Here is a 25,099-nt window from a genome sequence, read left to right as displayed (position 1 = left end):
TTGAAAGACGCACATTTTCTGCGGGATAGATATATTTCTATTGGTTCCTATGGCAATGATTCTTAGATTCTGAACTGTGACGTCATGTTTCTCTGGGGAAGGGCATATTCAGTTTGAAAATAAAAAGCCTCTAGGTAGTTCTGATCTTTTTGTCCCCTCTTGGTGCCTGCTTCCTTATACACTGTCTACCCTGAAGAATTATTGCTCTAAAATTTCTAATATTTATAGTTAGAACTCTAGGTAAGAGAATTCTTACCTGATAGCCTGGTATTTTCTATTTAAGGGTAAAATTTGTTAAAAGAAGAGCCGAGGCCGGGCGCGGTGGCTCACGCCTGTAATCCCAGCACTTTGGGAGGCTGAGGCGGGCGGATCACAAGGTCAGGAGATCGAGACCATGGTGAAACCCCGTCTCTACTAAAAATACAAAAAATTAGCCGGGCGCGGTTGTGGGCGCCTGTAGTCCCAGCTACTCGGGAGGCTGAGGCAGGAGAATGGCGTGAACCCGGGAGGCGGAGCTTGCAGTGAGCCAAGATCGCGCCACTGCACTCCAGCCTGGGCGACAAAGCGAGACTCCGTCTCAAAAAAAATAAAATAAAATAAAAGAAGAGCCGAAGTTTTAATTGAATCTTATATTAGGATATGAGTTATTGACATGATATATTCTGATTACTAGCTGCAATTTGCAGTCTTCACATAATCTTTTTCTGTCAAGTAGAGTATCATCCAAAGAGGCAGTCCTGGTGTTGATTGTGGGTGGATGTTGAATATAGGTGAAAAGACTTGCTATTTGGTTATCTCTAAGAAGGTATTTTTCTCCAAAACAGTCATTGTAACATTATAGTATTTCTTTGATGTTTCCATTTTTACCAAACTCATTAGTAGTGGTCCCTTTTCAAATGTTCTGTGTCTATAAGCAGTTTTTTAGACTCCCATTTGATTCTTTCAGTAGAATACATTTACTTATTTGTGATATTTCTTTGTTTCTTACAGTTGCTTCTGCAGGAAGCCTTTTTGGTGGCATGGTCCTCAAGAAGTTCCTAAAAGGTAAAGAATTACCTAACTTCCGTGAGACTGACTGTCTTCCCAACAATTAATTTGATATTTTCTGAAACAAATTTATATTGAAAGAAAGAGTTGACAGATTTATAAATAAAAATACAGGACACCCACTTAAATTTGAATTTCAGATAAATAATAATTTTTTTAACATAATTATGTCTCATGCAGTACTTTATCCTACATTTTATCTGGCTTCTCTACTAAAAGATGATCTATTAATATAAAACTGTATAGAATTGACAGGATACCTAGATCACTGTAGCTTTTCTGTATTCTCTCTCTACGGCTTCAGAGAAAATTTTCCCAGATGTAAAATAAAAATTTTAGTAGATATTTGTTTCTATCTACTTCAAAGAAAGAACGTGTGGAGAATGCTTTTACTATAAATGATTGGCTAGCAGTAATAATGTTTTCCACATTATATGCCAAAGTTGGTATGGTTTAGGAATTTTTGCTGACCTTAGTTTTAAGAATTTATTTATTTATTGATATGGAGTCTCACTCTGTCACCCACGCTGTAGTGCAGTGGTGTGATCTTGGCTCACTGCAACCTCTGCCTCCTGGGTTCAAGCAATTCTCCTGCCTCAGCCTCCTGAGTAGCTGGGACTACAGGTTCACGCCACCATGCCTGGCTAATTTTTTGTATTTTAGTAGAGACAGGGTATCACTGTGTTGCCCAGGCTGGTCTCGAACTCCTGAGCTCAGGCAATCCACCTGCCTCAGCCTCCCAAAATGCTGGAATACAGGTGTGAGCCACCGCAGAATTTCTTTGTGTTATTTTTTTGACTTAAGAATACTCTACAAGCCAAAGGCCATAACATTTATTTTAAGGAGGCCAAAATGATCTTAAAACTCTAATGCTTTCATTTTTATTTCTTATGGTTGTTTGCTTCATAAGTATTATCCATTGGCCTATTTTTTCCTAATGAATTGTTAATTTATAAGTTTTACAAAATAACTTTTTAAAAGAAACTTTCCCAGACTAAATCTGGAATATTAGTAGATTTTTAAAAGTTTGCATCTGTGCTTGCTTTAAGAAAATATACTGGCCGGGCGCGGTGGCTCAAGCCTGTAATCCCAGCACTTTGGGAGGCCGAGACGGGCGGATCACGAGGTCAGGAGATCGAGACCATCCTGGCTAACACGGTGAAACCCCGTCTCTACTAAAAATACAAAAAAAAAAACTAGCCGGGCGAGGTGGCGGGCGCCTGTAGTCCCAGCTACTCCGGAGGCTGAGGCAGGAGAATGGCGCAAACCCGGGAGGCGGAGCTTGCAGTGAGCTGAGATCCGGTCACTGCACTCCAGCCCGGGCTACAGAGCAAGACTCCGTCTCAAAAAAAAAAAAAAAAAAAAAAGAAAATATACTGTGGCCAGGCCCAGTGGCTCATGCCTGTAATCCCAGCACTTTGGGAGGCCAAGGCAGGCGAATCCTAGGTCAGGAGTTCAAGACTGGTCAACGTGGTGAAACCTCATCTCTACTAAAAATACAAAAATTAGCCAGGCATGGTGGTACACACCTATCTATAGTCCTACCTACTTGATGGGGCTGAGGCAGGTGAATCACTTGAACCCAGGAGGTGGAGGCTGCAGTGAGTCAAGATCATGCCATTGCACTCCAGGGTGACAGAGTAAGAGTCTGTCTCAAAAAAAAAAAAAAAAAAAAAAAAAAGATACTGTGTATTAAAATGGCGACAACTGGCCAGGCACAGTGGCTCATGCCTATAATCCCAGCACTTTAGGAGGCCAAGGCAGGCGGATTGCTTGATCCAGTAGAACTTTTTGGAGTTCAAGACCAGCCTAGCACCATCACGAGACCCCCTTTCTATAAAAAAACAAAAAAAACAAAAACAAACAAACAAACAAAACATTAGCCAGGCATGGTGGTGCACAGCTGTAGTCCTGTAGTCCCAGCTACTTAGGAGACTGAGGTGGGAAGATCGCTTGAGCCTGGGAGGTCAAGGCTGTAGTAAGCCGTGATCACACACCACTGCACCCCAGCCTGGGCGACAGCAAGACTTGGTCACAAACAAAAAAATGGGAACATCCAAAAAGCTACGTTGGAAAAGTATAATGTTATAAAATAAATGTTTATGAAATGTATTACCATTTTTTAATGACAAGTTTTCTTCGTGCTTTGTAAAATGCAAATCATTTAAAAATTTAAATTTATACCCAAATTTATAGCAACTCAATTATTAAAGCACCTTTCTTTCTTTCTTTCTCTTTTTTTTTTTGGAGGACATAAACCCATTTTATTGTCTATCATGTTATACAAAAATCTAGAAACAATCGATTTGTATAGAAAAAAATGATAGGCCAGGTGCGGCGACTCATGCCTGTAATCCCAGCACTTTGGGAGGCTGAGGCGGGCGGATCACGAGGTCAGGAGATCGAGACCATCCTGGCTAACATGGTAAAACCCCGTCTCTACTAAAATAAAAAATTAGCCGGGCGTGGTGGTGGGCGCCTGTAGTCCCAGCTACTTGGGAGGCTAAGGCAGGAGAATGGCGTAAACCTGGGAGATGGAGCTTGTAGTGAGCCGAGATAGCGCCACTGCACTCCAGCCTGAGCGATAGAGCAAGAGATTCCATCTCAAAAATAAAGAAAGAAAAAAAAAAGATAGTAAATGAGTGTGCAAAACATAGAATTTAAATTTGGTATTTTTTCTCCATGATATTAGGATGATAATCATTTCAAAGCACATGTCTAGCTTCATAGTTGGATTTGTTCACTGGAAAGCCATAAAACTATGTCTTTCAGTGTCTGTCTGCTCTACTGGCTCTTGACAAAACTTTTGAGGTCTTCAAGAAAAGTAATGTACACCTGGTGCTCCGGGGCTGTGCTGAGCTCCACCAACTCATCTGCAAAAGTGTTGTCCACCCCTCGGTCCACAAGGAAATCCATCAGGTGGTTATATAAGGCCCAGTCTAGGGAATCTGTTTTGAGTGTATAATTAGTATCCTTACATTCAAACTCGCTAGTGGACTGAAAGCTAACTTCCCTGATAGAGAAGATGTCGCTCAGCCTCCTCTTGTCCAACCTCATCCTCTAGATAATGACAGTCCAGCACAAGGGCCTTCTTGCCATCATTCTTTATAACTTCAACCACGAAATGGGGAGTTGATGTCAATTCAGGTTCTTCAACCTTCTGCCCTTGCGAGGGTTCCTCCTCATAATCAAATGTTGGTGGGATGCTGTTGTTAATGTTGAAAGTGACAGTGATTTTTTTCCCACTGGCAACTTTCCGCACTAATTTAGCATCTGTCCCATTCAGTTCCGGCTCCCAAACTCCAGACATCTTAGGAAGGGTTTTATGCTTCTGTATTTTCCTTTCCTCCTTAATTTAATTACTCAGGAAATCAGTAAAAGCTTTGTCTCCTTCGCACGCCGCACCCCCAGCCGCAGGCTCAGGGCCCGCGAGGCCGCAGGAGGCAAGCTGAGCAGCCCGAAGTGCCGGGCGCACAGCTGGGCGCGGGCTGCAGGAGCTGCCGGAAAGGCGCGGCGGGCGCCGGCGGCGTGGAGGCCAGCGGCGCAGAAGCCCAGCACATGGAGCAGGCAGTGCGGCAGTGGCAGCATAGTGGAAAGGACTGCGAACACGTGCGGATGCAAAGGACAACCCAGGGCTAGGCGCCCAAAGTACCCTTTTTTTTTTTTTTCTTTCTTTTTTTTTTTTTTTTTTTTTTGAGACGGAGTCTCGCTTTGTCGCCCAGGCTAGAGTGCAGTGGCTGGATCTCAGCTCACTGCAAGCTGCGCCTCCCGGGTTCACGCCATTCTCCTGCCTCAACCTCCCGAGTAGCTGGGGACTACAGGCGCCCGCCACCACGCCCGGCCCATTTTTTGTGTTTTTAGTAGAGACGGGGTTTCACCGTGTTAGCCAGGATGGTCTCAATCTCCTGACTTCGTGATCCGCCCGTCTCGGCCTCCCAAAGTGCTGGGATTACAGGCTTGAGCCACCGCGCCCGGCCTTTTTTTTTTTTTTTTTTTTTTTTTCATACGGATTCTCGCTTTGTCGCCCAGGCTGGAGAGCAGTGGCAAGATCTTGGCTCTCTGCAATCTTCCGCCTACTGGGTTAAAGCGATTCTCCTGTCTTAACCTTCTGAGTAGCTGGGATTATAGGTGCGCACCAAGACATCCAGCTAATTTTTGCGTTTTTAGTAGAGACAGGGTTTCACCGTGTTAGTCAGGCTGGCCTCGAACTCCTGATCTCATGATCCGCCCGCCTCGGCCTCCCAAAGTGCTGGGATTACAGGCGTGAGCCACCGCGCCCGGCCAGTACCTTTCTTTGTCTTGGTCCTATCAAAGAAAACAAACTATTTTTACAACTCAGTTACAAGATGAATACTCTAAAGACAGAAATACATAGGAAACAATTCTACCTTTTGAAACTTCTTTTCTGAAGTAATTTTTAATTGAAGGATGGAGACAGGCCAGGTGAAGTGTCTCACACCTATAATGCCAGTGCTTTGGGAGGACAAGATGGAAGGATCGCTTGAGCCCAGTAGTTAGAGACTAGCCTGGGCAATATATTGAGACCCCCATCTCTACAAAAAATAAAAAAATTAGCCATGCATGGTGGTGCATACCTGTAGTCCCAGCAACTCAGGTGGCTGAGGCAGAATTGCTTGTACCCAGGCATTTGAGGCTGCAGTGAGCTATGATCACGCCACTGTGCTCCAGCCTGGGTGACAAAGTAAGACTGTTTCTAAAATAAAAAATAATGAGTACTTAAAAATGCTTGCTTGCTAAATGAAGTGATCAGAGGTATTCCCCTTTTCCTTTGTAAATTGTCTTGGCCCTCTGAATCTACCTTCCGACTGTCTGTATCCTTAGATATTTAACAGACTTCTGCTTTTGCTCTGTGACCCTAATTTTGTTTAGGTTCTACTTGGTGTGAGTACATTAATTTTTGTTTTGAACGCATTTAAAAACTAATTGTGGAAGAAAAGTAAACCCAAAAAAATGAGATTTTAAACATTATTATTTTGTAGAGATGAGGTCTCACTATGTTGCCCAGGCTGGTCCTGAACTCCTGGGCTCAAGCAGTCCTCCCACCTCGGCCTCCCAAAATGCTGGGATTACAGGCATGAGCCACTGCACCTGTCCTGTTACTATTTTTGAGACAGAGCCTTGCTCTGTCACCCAGACTGGGGTGCAGTGGTGTGATCATGGCTCACTGCAGCCCCAAGCTTCTGGGCTTGAGCCATCCTCCAGCCTCAGCCTCTTGAGTAGCTAGGGTCACATGTGCACACCTCCATGCCCAGTTACTTTTTAAATTTTTTCTAAAGATGGGATCTCACTTTGTTGCCCTGGCTGGTCTCAAACTCCTGGCTGGTCTCAAGCTCTCATGCAATAGCCTCCCAAAACACTGGGATTACAAGTGTGAGCCACCATGCCCAGCTAAGATTTTTATTTTAGGTCCAGAACATTCTGTGAGTATTTGGTAAGAATGTTCTTCCTTTAGTATTAATCACAATGATGATTTATTGAGCATTTACTATGCATTAGGCCTTGTGCTCGACTTAAAGGCGGTTATAGTAGTGAACAAGATAGATTTGGTTTTTCCCTTTATGCCCCTAGTGAAGATATCTTACTCTATTCTATTGCCTCCTTAAGCCTATGCCTAGAAAAAAGGGAACATCAGCTATTGTCCTGAAGAGTTTGTTCGGATTCTGAGACTTCTGGGAGATCTGAATCCAAGTTCAAGAATCATGGGCTGACTGCCTTCAAAACATCTAGATTATTTATAAGTTTTTCCTTACTCTTCATTTTTGAATTATTGTCTTTGGGTTGATGCAGAGAAGGGAAAGACCATTCCTAGTGGCCCTGCTCCAGTTAATATCTGTGAAATTGCTTTGAAAGATGTGAAAATCAGCCAGGCGTGGTGGCTCATGCCTGTAATCCCAGTGCTTTGGGAGACCAAGGCGGGAGGATCACGAGGTCAGGAGTTTAAGACCAGCCTGGTCAGGCCGGGCGTGGTGGCTCAAGCCTGTAATCCCAGCACTTTGGGAGGCCGAGACGGGCGGATCACGAGGTCAGGAGATCGAGACCATCCTGGCTAACACCGTGAAACCCCGTCTCTACTAAAAAAAAATAAAAAAAACTAGCCAGGCAAGGTGGCAGGCGCCTGTAGTCCCAGCTACTCGGGAGGCTGAGGCAGGAGAATGGCGTAAACCTGGGAGGCGGAGCTTGCAGTGAGCTGAGATCTGGCCACTGCACTCCAGCCCGGGTGACAGAGCGAGACTCCGTCTCAAAAAAAAAAAAAAAAAAAAAAAAAAAAAAAAGACCAGCCTGGTCAACATAGTGAAACCCCGTCTCTACTAAAAATACAAAAAAAAATTAGCTGGGGGTGGTGGTGGACACCTGTAATCCCAGTTACTTGGGAGGCTGAGGCAGGAGAATCACTTGAACCCGGGAGGTGAAGGTTATAATGAGCTGAGATCATGCCACTGCACTCCAGCTCCGGTTACAGTGCGAGACTCCGTCTCAAAAAAAAAAAAAAAAAAAAAAAAAAGAAGTGAAAATCTGGCCAGGCACGGTGGCTCTGACTAAAATCCCAGCACTGTGGGAGGCTGAGGTAGGCAGATTGCTTGAGCCTTGGGCAACATGGTGAAACCCCATCTCTGCAAAAAATACGAAAATCAGCCAGGCGTGTGAAAATCAGCTGAGCATGCCTGCAGTCGCAGCTACTGAGGGCTGTGGCAGGAGATCCGTTTGAGCCCAGGGGGTCAAGTCTGCAGTGAGCTGTGATTGCGCCACTGCACTACAGCCTTGGTGACAGAGTGAGATCTTGTCTCAAAAGAAAAAAAAAACAACTATATAAATAAAAGGGAGTATATTATTAGCACTAGGGAGGAGATAGGAGCATTCCCTGCAAAATAAACCCACACTTAATATGCTTGTACAAGGAGTGGTCAGATCATATATAAGGCTATTCGTTTGACTAGTATTTGTGAAAGTGCTTTGAGAAAAGTGAAAAGCCATGTAACTACGAGGGAATAGTTTTATTATCATTGTTACTCTTAGGGAATGGGTATTGAGTTGAGTATCATTTATGGAATAACCACATATTCATTATGCCAGTACTACAAACTCTAGACAATTTTTGTCATGGTGACTTAGTTTTAATTGAACTGTTATTTTAAAAACTCAAAGCAATTTCATTTAATCCTTATTGTGATAAATTGTGAGTAGCTAACTCTTTGTACAAAGACGAAGTACTGCACATCAAGTACACAATTAAAACTGAATCATTTGCTCATGGTCAATCACGTTTAGTAGCCAACTGCAGCCTAAGTCTTCTCTCCAGCTGTCAGGGCTCTTAATATTAACCTCCACTCAATAATGCTAGTTACTCTTTTTGTTTGTTTGTTTGTTTTTGAGATGAAGTCTCACTCTTGTCACCCAGGCTGGACTGCAGTGGCGTGATCTTGGCTCACTGCAACCTCTGCCTCCTAGGTTCAAGAAACTCTCATGCCTCAGCCTCCCAAGTAGCTGGGATTACAAGCGCCTGCCACCATAGCCAGCTAATTTTTATATTTTTAGTAGAGTTGGGGTTTCACCGTGTTGGCCAGGCTTGTCTCGAACTCTCAACCTCAGGTGATCTGCCCGCCTCGGCCTCCCAAAGTGCTGGGATTACAGGCATGAGCCACCATGCCTGACCTAGTTATTCTTACTAATTAGTAACAAAAATTACTTAGTGAACCTCACAAAGGAAATTGGTGAAGACTAAGGAATCTCTTAGCTCCCTGGTTTATACACTATTAATTATGCCTTTTTTACTATTTAGAGATTCTGACACTATTAAACTAATAGCAAACTGCTTTAAATTGCTCCATTTTCTGATCTTTCACTGTTTAATTAGCTTCATCAGGGAGTCTCTGGCAGCTGGATTCATTACTCATCAGTTTTCTAGATGCTAAAAAATCATATATTTATACAAAATTAATATGTCTCTGAATTCAGTTTATGTTGTTGTCTTCATTATTTGGCTGATTTCTCTCAGTGTCTAAAACAAGTGGTCTGACCCCTCTTCAGGGGAGCTGAACTGTTGAAGAACTATCAGCTTCAGTTTCCTTTACTCTTTAGTCTGTTCTACCAGGGTTGTATCCAGGTACTTTTTTCTCTGGATCTGGAATACTTTAGATCAATTCCTGTATAAAATAGGCTCATATTTCCGGGTATTTTATTTATGCTGGATTAACAAACAATGACCATCGTAATCTCCCTACTCAACTACTTCTCTACTGGTTTATTTTCTCTTTTTTCCCCTTTCTTCTCTAGTCCTTAACTACTTATACTTTTATTCAGTAAACTTTTATTGAAACATCTACCTTGCCACAAAGAAGTCACAGGAAGTAGAGGCAGCTTTGCAAATAAAATGCAGTGTGATTAGTACTGTAATGGAGGTGTAAGTTCAAAGAGCTTCTCTCATAACCCAGAGGATATTCCCCAAAGTTCAGTCACTAAGGTGCCTTTCTTCCCTTCATTATTCTGCATCATTATTCTACATTCAATTCAGACAGCTTTTCTACTTTTAAGACTTTAACTAACATTAACTATGCTGATGAGACTTATTTTTGCCCCTCTTGATCACTGACACATCTCCTAAACTCCAAAGGAATAGCTTTGAATGTCAATTAGACTATTCCATTTGAGAGTTCCTCTGAAATATCGTGTGTAACATGTCTAAAATAGGGTTCATTTTCTTGAAATGAACTTACTGTATAATGTCTGCATTCCTTTCAGTGATACTGACATACTCATAATTCTCCAGGGTTAAAAATCTTGGTTTTTACGGTGGGGGAGGGGTTTCTCCTTTTTTGTTTCCTCATTATGTAATTGATTTTTTGTTAATTCTGCCTTTATAATATATAATTCTTATTAATTTAAACATAGCTTACATTCTTCCTTTAATGATTCCTTATTTATTATTATATTAGGTCTGAGTACCTCAGGCCAGATTTAAGGCCTTCTTTCAAGAGGATAGGCCCCTCTACTTTGAAGAATAATGCCCATTAAGATATATAACTTCTTAATGTGTTTAAAAAATTGTCACTGTGTCATATTAAATGTGTGCTACTAGTCTGCATTGAATACTTATCCACTTAAGTATAATTCCATTTATATATTCATTTATGTGTATACTTATCCATTTATATAGAACTATTTCTATCATAAATGTCTGTTAGTGAAACATGATTGTTTCAGTGTGTCCTACTTGCTCAGGTCTGCTTCCTATCATGTCCTTATTCAAGTGAGGAAAGGAAACTGGATGGAGTAATATGAAAAAAATCCATGTTTATCGATCTCTATTTTGCTGCTGTTTCCTCTTTCTTCTATTCATATTATTTTTATTTTTATCTTTTTAAAATAGCTCCTTATTTCCATGTTTATTGACATAACTTAGCTCTTTATACAGTATTGCCAGTTATTTTAAAAAGATGTGCAAGTGTTTTTCCCAAATACAATTTACAGCCTTCTTTTTTCTTCATAAGACTAGATAAGAATACCTGTCCTTGGCTGGGCACGGTGGCTCACACCTGTAATCTCAGCACTTTGGGAGGCTGAGGCGGGTGGATCTCGAGGTCAGGAGATCGAGACCATCCCGGCTAACACGGTGAAACCCTGTCTCTACTAAAAATACAGAAAAATTAGCCGGGTGTGGTGGCGAGTGCCTGTGGTCCCAGCTACTCAGGAGGCTGAGGCAGGAGAACGGTGTGAACCCGGGAGGTAGAGCTTGCAGTAAGCTGAGATCAAGCCACTGCACTCTAGCCTGGGCAACAGAGCAAGACTCCGTCTAAAAAAAAAAAAAAAAAAAGAATACCAGTCCTTGTAAACAGGGAGGACTGCTTTGCTGTTGATATGTGGCTACATGGCTATGATAGTTCAGTTTTTGCCTCTTCCCTATACGCCACCCTTTTGGTGTCAGGGAGACTTTTTTGTTGTTCATTGCTTTGTTTTTTGGAGACAGGGTCTTGCTCTGTTTCCCAGGCTGAAGTGCTGTGGCATGACCACAGCTCACTGCAGCCTTGACCTCTTGGGCTCAAGGGATTCTCCCACTTAACAGCCTTCTGAGTAACTGGGACCACAGGTGTGTACCACCATGCCCAGCTAGTTATTTTATTTTTTGTAGAGATGAGATCTCGCCATGTTGCCAAAGCTGGTTTTAAACTCCTGGGCTCAAGCGATCCTCCCACCTCGGCCTCTCAAAGTATAAGGATTACAAGTGTGAGCCACGGGCCGGGTGCGGTGGCTCAAGCCTGTAATCCCAGCACTTTGGGAGGCCGAGACGGGCGGATCACGAGGTCAGGAGATGGAGACCATCCTGGCTAACACAATGAAACCTCGTCTCCACTAAAAATACAAAAAAATTAGCCGGGCGTGGTGGCGGCGCCTGTAGTCCCAGCTACTCGGGAGGCTGAGGCAGGAGAATGGCGGGAACCCGGGAGGCGGAGCTTGCAGTGAGCCGAGATCGCGCCACTGCACTCCAGCCTGGGCGACAGAGCGAGACTCCGCCTCAAAAAAAAAAAAAAAAAAAAAAACAAGTGTGAGCCACAATGCCCTGTTTATTTTCAAGTTCACTTTTGTCCTCTTTGTTAATTTGTTGGGAAAGAAAGTGAGGAGTGGTGCTTTTCACCGGTTAGAGAGATTGACAGGTCCAGGCTTGCTCAACATTGAGTAAGAAAATCACAATGGTGAACTCTTGAATGTCTGACATAATCAAGTTGTTTTTTTTTTTTTAAAGTCTGAGATTCTTGTATTCAAGAATAAAAATCTGAGGCCGGGCGCGGTGGCTTAAGCCTGTAATCCCAGCACTTTGGGAGGCCGAGACGGGTGGATCACGAGGTCAGGAGATTGAGACCATCCTGGCTAACACGGTGAAACCCCGTCTCTACTAAAAAAATACAAAAAAACACTAGCCGGGCGAGGTGGTGGGTGCCTGTAGTCCCAGCTACTCGGGAGGCTGAGGCAGGAGAATGGTGTAAACCCGGGAGGTGGAGCTTGCAGTGAGATGAGATCTGGCCACTGCACTCCAGCCTGGGTGACACAGCGAGACTCTGCCTCAAAAAAAAAAAAAAAAAAAAAAAAAAAGAATAAAAATCCATTATAATTTTATGTCTTACAAAATCAGCAACTCTAAGGCTCAGAATTTATCTAACACTTTTTCCCCCCGAGAGCTCATTTTGTAGACATGATCTTATTCATTCTTGAGGAGCAGTCAGACATAAGTGTTATCATCATCTGTGTTTCAGAGATAAGGAAACTGAGACTTACCTCAGCCTCATATACTAAGAAAGGAAATGTTTGTAGACTCATAGGTTGCTGGTTATCCATTAAACTGTGAGAGACTACACTTAATTTTAAGCTTTTGATACATTTCTTTTTTTTTTTTTTTTTTGAGACGGAGTCTCGCTCTGTTGCCCAGGCTGGAGTGCAGTGGCGCGATCTCAGCTCGCTGCAAGCTCCGCCTCCTGGGTTTATGCCATTCTCTTGCCTCAGCCTCCCGAGTAGCTGGGACTACAGGCGCCCGCCACCTCGCCCGGCTAGTTTTTTGTATTTTTTAGTAGAGACGGGGTTTCACCATGTTAGCCAGGATGGTCTCGATCTTCTGACCTCGTGATCTGCCCGTCTTGGCCTCCCAAAGTGCTGGGATTACAGGCTTGAGCCACTGCGCCCAGCCAGCTTTTGATACATTCTAAACAGACTCTTGTTGCCAAATTTACCTAACACTTGGTAAGATTTTATAAAGGTTGGTTGAAGATCAAGACATGCTAAAACAAATAGATTTTTGTCTTTTTTTGCTTCCTTAATATTTCTTTACTCTTTTTCTTGTTACATTTATCTAATTGCACTTCACTATTGAGAACATGTTCAAGATTTGATGTGACAGAAGGGGATGGAAAGGACAGAAGTGGTTTTTTTTTTTTTGAGACAGAGTCTTGCTCTGTTTGCCCAGGCTGGAGTGCAGTGGTGCGATCTCGGCTCACTGCAAGCTCCGCCTCCTGAGTTCACGCCATTCTTCTGCCTCAGCCTCCCAAGTAGCTGGGACTACAGGCACCCGCCACCACACCCAGCTAATTTTTTTTTTTTTTTTTGTATTTTTAGTAGAGACAGAGTTTCTTTTTTTTTTTTTTTTTTTTTTTTTTTTTTTTTTTTGAGACGGAGTCTCTCTCTGTCACCCAGGCTGGAGTGCAGTGGCCGGATCTCAGCTCACTGCAAGCTCCGCCTCCTGGGTTTACGCCATTCTCCTGCCTCAGCCTCCTCAGTAGCTGGGACTACAGGCGCCCGCCACCTCGCCCGGCTAGTTTTTTTTTTTGTATTTTTGTAGTAGAGACGGGGTTTCACCGTGTTAGCCAGGATGGTCTCGATCTCCTGACCTCGTGATCCGCCCGTCTCGGCCTCCCAAAGTGCTGGGATTACAGGCTTGAGCCACCGCGCCCGGCCGAGACAGAGTTTCACCAGAGAGCCAGGATGGTCTTGATATCCTGACCTCGTGATCCGCCCGCCCCAGCCTCCCAAAGTGCTGGGATTACAGGCGTGAGCCACTGTGCCCGGCCGACAGAAGTGGTTTTTACCAACCCTGACATAATCCTTTTCCTTTTCAACTTGGATAGATAGAACAGGAGAAAAGGATAGCTCTTATTATTAGAGATCCTGGGAGCTGGCTCATGCTCTGGCTGAGTGGTACATAACTGCTTTTATTCAGCAGCCCATGAGAGCTAACCTGCCTTGTACCTGGCTGGCTTAAAATGCTTGAACTTTTACAATTCCTCATTGAGTAATCAGCTGGGCACTTATTGTTCCAACTCTGTCCTTCCGGGTTACCACACATCTTTAGTTTTCTCAGCTGGGGACACAAGGAGAGTTGTCTCCCTATAGTGGTATAGTGGAATTTGGCTGGAATGGGAAGAGGGGATATTGTATTTTTTCTTGAGTAGACTTTATGGCTAGCCATTTAATACATTCTGAAAAATGGTCAGATGATATCACATACAAAAATTACCTCAAAATGTATCAAAGAACTAAAACTATAAAACTGTTAGAAAAGAAAGAAAGATTTAAATCTTCATAACCTTGGATTAGGCAATGTTTTTTTGGATATGACATTTAAAGCACAAGCAACCAAAGGAAAAGTAGAGAAATTGGACTTAATCAGTATTAAAAACTCTTATGCTTCAAAAGATGATATTAAGAAAGTGAAAAGATCAATTATACCTAAAAAAAAAAAAAAACCCAAAAAAAACTGGAAAATAAAGGTCTCTAGTTCCAAAACTTAGGAAAAAAAGGTGAAAAAATAATCCACAGATAAGAAAAGTCTAGTATCTAGTGTACATAAAGAACTTATACAACAACAATTAAAGGACAAATAGCAAAATTCATATGGTAAAGCCCCAACCCCCAAAGTGATAGTATTTGGAGATGGGGCCTTTGGGAGGTAAGTGGGGTTAGATCATGAGGGTTGGGCCTTCATGAGATTAGTGGTTTTATAAGACGAGGAAGGGAGAGAGAGATTATTCTCTTTTTCCCTCTCCCTCCCTTGTATCCACTGAGGAAAGGCCATGTGAGCACACAATGAGAAGGCAGCTGTCTAAAAGCCAGGAAGACAGCCCTCATCAGGAACCAAATGAACTGGCACCTTGATCTTGGACTTCCCAGTCTTCAGAACTGTGAGAAATAAATTTCTCTTTGTTTAAGCTACCTAGTGTATGGCAGAGTTGAGTAGTTGTGACAGTTGCAGCAGAAAGTATATGGCTCATAACATGAAAAATATTTACTAGCTGACCCTTTACCGAAAAAGTTTGCCAGCCCCTGATCTATGCCAATGAAAGCTGTATCTGAAACTGAGCACCTTCAATAATCAACCAGCATTTACTGAGTATCTTCCATGCTGTTAGGTTCAGTGGAACCATTGTATAATCTAGATAAGACTTGGATGAAACAGGAAACACGACATTATATGTAGCAGCATTGTGTGTGACATAATAAAAACTTAAGTTGTACCAAACATACATTTAGAAAATAAGACAGGCTGGGCGCAGTGGCTCACGCCTGTAATCCCAGCACTTTGGGAGGCCAAGGTGGGAGGATCACCTGAGGTCAGGAGTTTGAGACCAGCCTGACCAACATGGAGAAACCCTGTCTCTACTAAAAATACAAAAAATTAGCTGGGTGTGGTGGTGCATGCCTGTAATCCCAGCTACTTGGGAGGCTGAGGCAGGAGAATGGCTGGAACCCGGGAGGTGGAGGTTGCAGTGAGCCAAGATCGCACCACTCTACTCCAGCCTGGTGACAGAGCAAGACTCTGTCTCAAAAAAAAAAAAAAAGATCAGCCGGGTGTTGTGGCAGGCATCCATAACCCCACCTACTTAGGAAGCTGAGGCAGGAGAATCGCTTGAACCCAGGAGGTGGAGGTTGCAGAGAGCCGAGATCGCACCACAGCACTCCAGCCTGGGCAAGACTCTGTCTCAAACGGGGGAAAAAAAAGAGGCTGAGAAATTTAGAGGAACAGCATATGACTGTAACATTTAGAATCATCCTGGTTAGCCACTTACTAGCTTTGTCATTATGGGCAAGTTACATAACCTCCTTGTGCCTCAGTTTTCTCATTTGTGAAGAGGGAATAATAACACTTCGCGTTGTTAGGAAGACTAAAATGAGAAAATTTATTTTAAGTAATTCCTGTAGTGCCTGGAACATAGAGGGTACTGAAGGCTTCTGTTTATGTTTTTGACTGCTTCATCTCCCTTCCCCATATCTTCAGCCTCAATCTGTCCCCTAAGCATCAAATCCATTCTCCATACAGCAATCAGAGTAATTAAAAAATATAAAAGTAGATTGCATCATTCCCCTTCTTAAAACTCAATACTTAGCATTGAAACTGAAAAATCTACACCTCATCATAAACTGCAAGACTGAATGATCTGGCTCATTTCTGCCTCTCCAAACATTATATATTAAACTATTATTTCCTCAACTCACTTGTACTCCAGCCACATTGGACTAGTTTCTGTTCCTTGACACACACAAAGCCCTTTCTCTTCTTTGAGGCTTTGTACTTGTTCCCTTTACTTAGGATGTTTCTCCCCTAGTTTTTTGTGTGACTGGTTGGTCCACTTGCCCTTCTATATTTCAGCTTAAATGTCCTCTCTTCCGGGAGGCCTTCCGTGACAACCCTACCTAAGTAGTTTACCTCATTACTAGGCTTATTTCTTTTATAGCACCTATCATACTCTTCAGGAATTTTTTTTTGTGGGGGAGGGTGTATTTGTTTGTTTATTCTTTCCTAATTAGAATGTAAGCTCCAGCCGGGCCCAGTGGCTCATGCCTGTAATCTCAGCACTTTGGAAGGTCGAGGCGGGTGAACAGCCTGAGGTCAGGAGTTTGAGACCAGGCTGGCCATCATGGTGAAACCCTGTCTCTACCAAAAATTAGCCAGGCGAGGTGGTGGGCGCCTGTGATCCCAGCTATTCGGGAGGCTGAGGCAGAAGAATCGCTTGAACCTGGGAGGTGGAGGTTGCACTGAGCCAAGATTCACCACTGCATTCCAGTTTGGGCGACAGAATGAGACTCCATCTCAAAAAAAAAAAAAGAAAAGAAAAGGAAAAATGTTAGCTCCATGAGGAAAGGAATATAGTTTGTCTTAATCACTTCTATATTTCCAGAGCCCAGCACAATGTCTGGCATATAGCAGGTGTTTAATAAATACAAGGCATACTTCATTTTATTTGTTTATTTTTTTTGAGACAGCATCTCGCTCTTGTTGCCCAGGCTGGAGTGCAATGTCATGGTTTGGCTCACTGCAACCTCCGCCTCCCAGACTCAAGCAAATCTCCTGCCTCAGCCTCCCAAGTAGCTAGGATTACAGGTGCCCGCCACCACACCCAGCTAATTTTTATATTTTTAGTAGAGATGGGGTTTCACCATGTTGGCCAGGCTGGTCTCAAACTCCTGACCTCAGGTGGTCCTCCCACCTTGGCCTCCCAAAGTGTTGGGACTACAGGTGTGAACCACCATGCCCAGCCCCTAGTCATGCTTTCAAAGAGATATTTGCCTAGCCCAGCCTGGGAGACTGCGAGCCTGTGGTGGTTGCCCATCTTCTTGATGAGTCTCACTTCTTCATCTAGGAAGTGGCTCTCCAGGAAGTCACCAAGATGGGGGTCTGTGTAGGCAGAACCTAGGGCATGAAAATCCAAACGGGCCTTGTTCAGGTTTTTCTACATGGCTGTGTTGGATTCCATGGCATCCAGGGTTTTACCCTACTCATCTTGAGATGGCTTATGAATGTCCTGGAATAGAATGTGGCTGCCATGCTGGCTTTGCAACTTCAAGAGATGCTCTACACCCTTACACTTCTCAGCCAGTTTGTGGAAGAAGTGGCTCACGCCTTCTAGAGCCACATCATTGCGGTCAAAATAGAAGCCCAGAATGAGAGAGATGTAGGAGGCCTACAGATACAAATTGACCAGGCGATTGACAGCTGCCTCCAACTCGATGAAATAATTCTAATAAGTCTAGTTGGCAAGAAGGAGCTAACCACAAAAACAATGTTGGCTGGTCCCAGAAGCAGGAGATGGCCGAGAAGATGATCCTAGAGGTTACAAGTGGAGAGGAGATTGGAGGGCAGTTGGAGGCCGGAAGAGAGGGAGTCCCTGGGTTTGTTCCATCCAAGTACTATTGAAGCAAGAGACAGATGTGTGGGACTGCCAAATGCACTGCCGGAACATCCATGAATAGCCCATGGTTCAAGGAGTAATTTCAACTTTAAAGACTTATTATTTAATAAATACATTTTATAAGACTATAGCTGCCATAGATAGTGTGTAGAGTCAATTGAAAACCTGGAAAGGAGTCACCATTCTAGATGTCATTAAGAGCATTTGTCATTCATGGGAGGAGGTTGAAACATCAACATTAACAGGAGTTTGAAAGAAGTTGATTCCAACCCTTATGGATGACTTTGAGCCAGTAAGTGGTATTTTTTTTTTTTTTTTAAGAATTTCATTTTCCAACTGTTCCTTGCTAGTATTTGAAATATAATTGATGTTTATATATTTTTCAAGCTTGCTAAACTAGCCTGGGAAACATAGCAAGGCCCATATCTACAAAACATTTCTAAAAGTTAGTTGGGCATGGTGCTGCATGCCTATAGTCCTAGCTACTCAGGAGGCTGAATCAGGAGGATTGATTGAACCCAGGAGTTGGAGGGTGCAGTGAGCTATAATTTTGCCACTGCATTCCAGCCTGGGAGACAAAGCAAGACCCTATCTCAAAAAATAAAAATCTTGGCCAGGCACCGTGGCTCATGCCTATAATCTCAGCACTTTAGGAGGCTGAGGCGGGCAGATCATCTGAGGTCAGGAGTTTGAGACCAGCCTTGCCAACATGGTGGAACCCTGTCTGTACTAAAAAATAGAAAAATAGCTGGGTGTGGTGTTGCATGCCTGTCTTCCCAGTTACTCCAAAGGCTAAGGCAGCAGAATCAGTTGAGCCTGGGAGGTGGAGGTTGCAGTGAGCCAAGATCATGCCACTGCACTCCAGCCTGTATTGTTGGATTTGATTTGCCATAATTTTATTAAGAATTTTTGCATCTGTGTTCACAAAGGATATGTGTAATTTTCTTTTCTTGTAATGTTTTTGTCTCGTTTTGGTACAAGTAATGCTGGCCTCATAGAATTACTTTGGACATATTCTCTGTTCTTCAGTTGCCTAGAAGAGTTTGTAGAAGATATTATTTCTTCCTTAAATATTTGGTGCAAATCATCAAGGAAGCCATCTGGGCCTGGTTTTTTCCTTCCTGGGAAATATTTTAACTACAAATTCAATTTCTTTAATAATTATACGGTCGGTTTCTCTTTTTGAGACATGGTCTCTGTCGTCCAGGCTCGAGTACAGTGGGGCGATTTCAGCTTGTTGCAGCTTTGACCTCCCTGGCTCAAGCGATCCTCCTGCCTCAGACTCAGGACTATATAGGCATGCACCACCATACCTGGTTTGTATTTTTTGTAGAGACAGAGTCTCACTGTGTTGCCCAGGCTGGTCTGGAACTCCTGGACTCAAGTGATTCGCTTGCTTCAGCCTCCTAAAGTGCTGGGATTATAGGTGTGTGCCACTGCACCTGGCTTCTTTTTTTCCTTGGTAAGCATGGGTAATTTGTGTCAAGGAATTTGTCCATTTTATCTAAGTTATTGAGTTTATTGACATAAAATTGTTCATAATTTTCCTTGCTATCTTTCTAATGTTTGTAGAATCTCTAGGAATATCTCCTTTCTTACTCCTGGTATTGGTTATTTATGTCTTCTCTTTTATTTTCCTTGATTAGTCTGGCTAGAACCAGGTTCTTCCTGTTGTTTTCTATTTCATTCATTTACACTCTGATCTTTTATTCTTTCTTTTGCTTGTTTGGGGTCTTATTTGCTCTTCTGTTTCTGGTTTTATAAAGTGAAAGCCGCAATCATTGATTAGAGACAATTCTTTTCTACACTGAAGTCATAATGACATTTTATGTAATTTATTTTTTCTTTTTTTTTTGACACAGTCTCGCTCTGTTGCTCAGGCTGGAGTGCAATGGTGCGATCTCAGTTCACTGCAACCTCTGCCTCCCAGGTTCAAGCGATTCTCCTGCCTCAGCCTCCCGAGTAGCTGGGATTACAGGCCCCCACCACCAAGCCCAGCTATTTTTAATATTTTTTAGTAGAGACGGGGTTTCACCATGTTGGCCAGGCTGGTCTCGAACTCCTGACCTCAGGTGATCCACCTGCCTTAGCCTCCCAAATTGCTGGGATTATAGGTGTGAGCCACCACTCCCAGTCTATATAATTTCTTTAATAGTGCTAAAGTTTTAAAATTATATTTATTATTACATCTAGTGAATCTGGAGTTTATTTTTATTTTGCTTTGCTAACCAGCTGACTTCATAATGGAGTTTTTTATTTATGATATAAGTTAGGAATCTAATTTAAATACTTTTCCAAACAGATTGCTACTTGTCCCAACTCAGTTTATTATTGAATAGTACTCTACCCAGTAATTTATATTATTATTCTGTCATATACTAAGATTCTATATATGCTTGGGTCTGTTTCTGGGTAATCTAGTATTTATCTCTGTGCCTGGGCCAGTATTGTAGAGTTTTATTTCCTAAAGCTTTAGAATAAATCTTGCTATATGATAGGGCAAATATCTCTTTGTTTTTCTTTTTCAGAATAGTCTTTGGTGTTTTTTTTTTTTTGATAGAGTCTCGCTTTGTCGCCCAGGATGGAGTGCAGTGGGCGATCTCCGCTCACTGCAAGCTCCGCCTCCCGGGTTCACTCCATTCTGCTGCCTCAGCCTCCCGAGTAACTGGGACTACCAGACGCCTGCCACCACGCCTGGCTAATTTTTTTTTTTTTTTTTTTTTTTTGATTTTTAGTAGAGACAGGGTTTCACTGTGTTAGCCAGGTTGGTCTCGATATGCTGACCTCATGATCCGCCCACCTCGGCCTCCCAAAATGCTGGGATTACAGGCATGAGTCACCGCGCCTGGCCTCGTCTTTGGTTTTTAAAACCTTTACTCTTGCCTATGAGTTTTATAATTAGCTAAGTTCCAGGCTGGGCATGGGGACTCACGCCTGTAATCCCAGTGCTTTGGGAGGCCAAGGCCGGCAGATCACAGGAGGTGGGAGTTAGTGACCAGCCTGGCTAACATGGTGAAACCCCGCCTCTACTAAAAATACAAAAATTAGCCGGGTGTAGAGACGCATGCCTGTAATCCCAGCTACTCCGGAAGCTGAAGTGAGAGAATCACTTGAACCCAGGAGTCAGAGGTTTCAGTGAGCCGAGATCGTGCCAATGCACTCCTGTCTGGGTGACAGAGTGAGACTCCGTCTCAAAAAAAAAAAAAAAAAAAAAATCCACAAAAAATCTTGTGATTTTGATTGCTATTAAATGGAATTATAGATTAATTTGGTGGCTATGAACATTTTTAGCATTGTTTTTGTGAGATGATATAGCTTGTCATTTATTTAGATTTTCTTTTTTTTTTTTTTTTTTTTGAGACGGAGTCTCGCTCTGTCGCCCAGGCTGGAGTGCAGTGGCCGGATCTCAGCTCACTGCAAGCTCCGCCTCCCGGGTTCACGCCATTCTCCTGCCTCAGCCTCCCGAGTAGCTGGGACTACAGGCGCCTGCCACCTTGCCCGGCTAGTTTTTTGTATTTTTTAGTAGAGACGGGGTTTCACCGTGTTAGCCAGGATGGTCTCGATCTCCTGATCTCGTGATCCGCCCGTCTCGGCCTCCCAAAGTGCTAGGATTACAGGCTTGAGCCACTGCGCCCGGCCCATTTTTTATTTAGATTTTCTTTTAAAAAATGTTATTTAATTTTAGTTGTCACAATTAAGAGATAGGCACTATAATCCCCAGTATATAGATTCTATAGGAGAATAAGGGGCTCAACCAAGAGCAAATGGCTATAAGCCAAAGTCTGCCTGACTTTAGAGACCATTTTGCCAGATATTATTTGTTCAAAATATTGTCTCCTCTTCTTCTGGGAGAATTATACTTTTTGCCCTGTCAGTATAAGGCTGGGTCATGTAACTTGCCAGGGCCAATGAAATGTGAGTGGAAGTGACGTGTCGCCCTCCAGGAGAAGCTTTAAGAGTCTATGTGTATTTTGCTGGTAGCTTCTTTTCCTTTGCCATAAGGCTAGAATGTCTCAGATGAGGGGATATTTCTTTAGCTGGAGTCTTGCTTGGGTGTGGCTCTTGTTGGCTTTGAGTTCACTTATGGTTCTGCAACCTCTTAACTGGCTTCTGGAGTTCTCACAAAAGATAATTTGATATTGCTGTTGAGTTGGTTTTTCTGTAGGGGAAATGAGGGCCTGGGGCTTCCTATCCCACCATCTTGCTATGTCATTCCTATTTAGATCTTTTACGTGAACACTTTAAAATTCTTTTCATAATGGTCTTAGATATCTTTTGTTATATTTATTTCTATAGTCTTATAGTTTTTGTTGCTATTATGAATGGTATTCATTTTTTTCAACCCTACTTAATTAATCCCTCATTAATTTGGATAATTTATCTGTGGATTCTTTTGGATCCTTTATATGGGCCCTCAAAGCATCTCTAAATTATGACAACTCCATCTTTTCCTTTTCGATCCTTATATAGCTTACCTTTTTTTTTGAGACAGAGTCTCACTCTGTTACCCAGGCTGGAGTGCAGTGGCGTGATCTCGGCTCACTACAATCTCCGCCTCCCAGGTTCAAGTGATTCTCCCACCTCCGCCTCCTGAGTAGCTGAGACTACAGGCATGCACCACCATGCCCGGGTAACTTGTGTATTTTTAGTAGAGACAGGATTTCACCATGTTGGCCAGCCTGATCTCGAACTCCTGACCTCAAGTAATCTGCCTGCCTTGGCCTCCCAAACTGCTGGAACTACAGGAATGAACCACCATGCCTGGCATATGGCTTGCTTCTTTTCCTTGTCATATTGTATTGGATAGAATAGTACTAGTATTAAATAGAATAGCAGGGGTAATATTAGGCATCTGTGTCTTGCTTTCCTTAAACAAGGAAGGATTATTTAAAAGTCTACCATTGGCCAGGACCAGTGGCTCATGCCTGTAATCGCAGCACTTTGGGAGGTCAAGATTGGAGGATCATTTGAGGCCAAGAGTTCGAGACCAGCCTGGTCAACACAGAAAGTCCTCATCTCTTAAAAGAAAAAAAAATTATTATTAAATATATTTGCAATAGTTTTTGTACCTGCTCCTGTTAAGTTTAGGAAATTCTTTTCTATTCCTAATTTGCCAGCAGTGTTTGTTATGAATGAGTGCTGTATTTCCTAAAATGCTTTTTCTAGGCCAGGCACAGTGGCTTATGCTAGTAATCCCAGCAGTTTGGGAGAGGATCACTTGACGCTGGTAGTACAAGACCAGCCTGGGCAGCATGGCAAGACCCAGTCTCTACAAAAAAATACAAAAATTAACTGAGTGTGGTGGTGTGCACCTGCAGTGTCCCAGCTTCTTGGGAGCCTGGGACAGAAGGATAGTTTGGCCCCAAGAGGTGGAGGCTGCACTGAGCCAGAATCATGCCCATCATGTTTTTTTAAATACTGTTGTAATCACAATATATATAATGTTGTCCTATGTCTTTTTTTACTTAACATAAGCATTTTTCATGTTATGACATAGTCTGCTAGTCACTATTTTAGTGGCTAAATTATCCATCAAGATGTATCATAAATTAACCATTTTTCTATTAATAGACATTTAGATTTGTTCTTTTTTCCACCCATTATTATGAATAGCAGGATAGTTATAGTGGCTAGGAGATTATACTGTGTGGTCTTGAGCAAGTTTTTGATCTTTTGAAAGCACCTACCTCATAAAATTGTTTTGAGGATTAAGTGAAGTAATATGTATAATGCATATAGCGCAGTGGTTATTCTGAACACACGATTCTCAATAAGTGCTAATTAATATCACTAGAATGAATATCTTAATGCATATAGCCTTCTACTATCTTGAAAATTTTAGGATTAATTTTCTGAGATAGAATTAACTTGATCAAAGTTTGTGTACATTTTTATGGCCCTGAAATTGCTTTGTAAAAAGTCATGGCAGCCAGGCGTGGTGGCTCATACCTGTAATCCCAGCACTTTGGGAGGCTGACATGAGCGGATCACTTGAGGTCAGGAGTTCAAGACCAGCCTACTAACATGGTGAAACCCTGTCTCTACTAAAAATACAAAAAAATAGCATGTAGTCTCAGCTACTCAGGAGGCTGAGGCAAGGGAATCACTTGAATCTGGGAGGTGGAGGTTGCAGTGAGCCGAGATCGCACCACTGCACTCCAACCTGGGCATCAAAGCAAGACTCCATCCCCCCAAAAAAAGTTGTGTCATGTAATGCTAACATTTGTAGTAAAGTTACCAACTTCACCGTACTTTGCTAGCATTGGGAATTTCAATTACTTAAAATATTTAAGCTAATTTACAAGTTAATGAGATGGTTAAAAGTTTTAATTATATTTATCTGAACCTTTTAATAAGTGTTTACCACCTCTATTTTCTGTTTTCTGAACTTTGTGTCTTTTCTTTCTTTCTTTTCTTTTCTTCTTTTCTTTTTCTTTTTCTTTCTTTTTTTTTTTTTTTTAAGAGACAGTCTCAAACTCCTGGGCTTAAGTGATTCTCCTGCCTCAGTCTCCCAAATTGCTGGGATTACAGGCTTGAGCCACTGCACCCAGCCTTCTCCACGTCTTTAGGGACAAACTTATAGGATGAAATTTAGGATGAATTCAGTCATTAGCTTGATACCATGATGTACAAATCCCTGAATTTCAATTTCATTGTTACAATGCCATTGTTTCAAGATGCTCTGTTGGCTATGGAAAGATAGGTCATCTATCCCAGCTACTCAGGGGGATCTTTTGAGCCCAAGAGGTCAAGGCTACAGTGAGCCGCGATCACAGCACTGCACTCTAGCCTGGGCAACAAAGTGAGACTGTCTCAAAAAATAAAATATAAAGTTTATATGGAAAGAAAAAGACCCAGAATAGCCAACTCAATATTGAAGAATAAAGTCAGAGGACTGGCACCACCTGACTTCAAGACTAATAAGCTACAGTAGTTAAGACACTGTGGTAGTGGCAAGAGAATAGGTAAATACTTTTTTTTTTGCTCAATTTTGAGTATTTTTAAATATTCAAATACTTATAATTCCCTACCTTATGAAATTATTTCTGCGCTGAAAAGTTAGCTGTCAAGAAAAATTCAAGGAAAAAAATAGTCTTTTATATTCACTTAATTATGATTTCTGGTGCTCTTCATTTCTTCCTGTATAGCTGGGTTTCTATCTTCAGCCTGAAGAAAATCCTTTAGCAAATCTTCTAGCAACAGATTATTTCATCTTCTCTCTTAAAATGCCTTTACCTTAACCTCATTTTAAAGGATATTGCACTGGAATATCTGGCTTGATAGTTTTCTCCTTTTTAACATTTTGAAAGATATTGTCAATTGTCTTCTGTGCTTTATTTATTTATTTATTTATATATTTTTGGAGA

The 25,099-nt window shown here is 42.3% G+C and overlaps 1 protein-coding gene and 1 pseudogene across 1 annotated transcript in view; one reads left to right on the top strand and one right to left on the bottom strand.

Moving 5' to 3' along the window:
• The window catches only part of TOP6BL (TOP6B like initiator of meiotic double strand breaks), a 103,059-nt gene that overhangs the window by 15,275 nt on the left and 62,685 nt on the right, over positions 1–25,099 (top strand). The window contains exon 3 of the mRNA XM_071074209.1: positions 991–1,044. Coding sequence (XP_070930310.1) covers positions 991–1,044 — 54 coding nt within the window. The remainder of the gene's footprint in view (positions 1–990; positions 1,045–25,099) is intronic.
• LOC139357418 (complement component 1 Q subcomponent-binding protein, mitochondrial pseudogene) lies at positions 3,827–4,635 on the bottom strand (annotated as a pseudogene).

This window comes from Macaca nemestrina, chromosome 12, assembly GCF_043159975.1.
Source record: "Macaca nemestrina isolate mMacNem1 chromosome 12, mMacNem.hap1, whole genome shotgun sequence".
NCBI lineage: Eukaryota > Metazoa > Chordata > Mammalia > Primates > Cercopithecidae > Macaca > Macaca nemestrina.
This window is presented reverse-complemented; position numbering and strand designations above follow the sequence as displayed.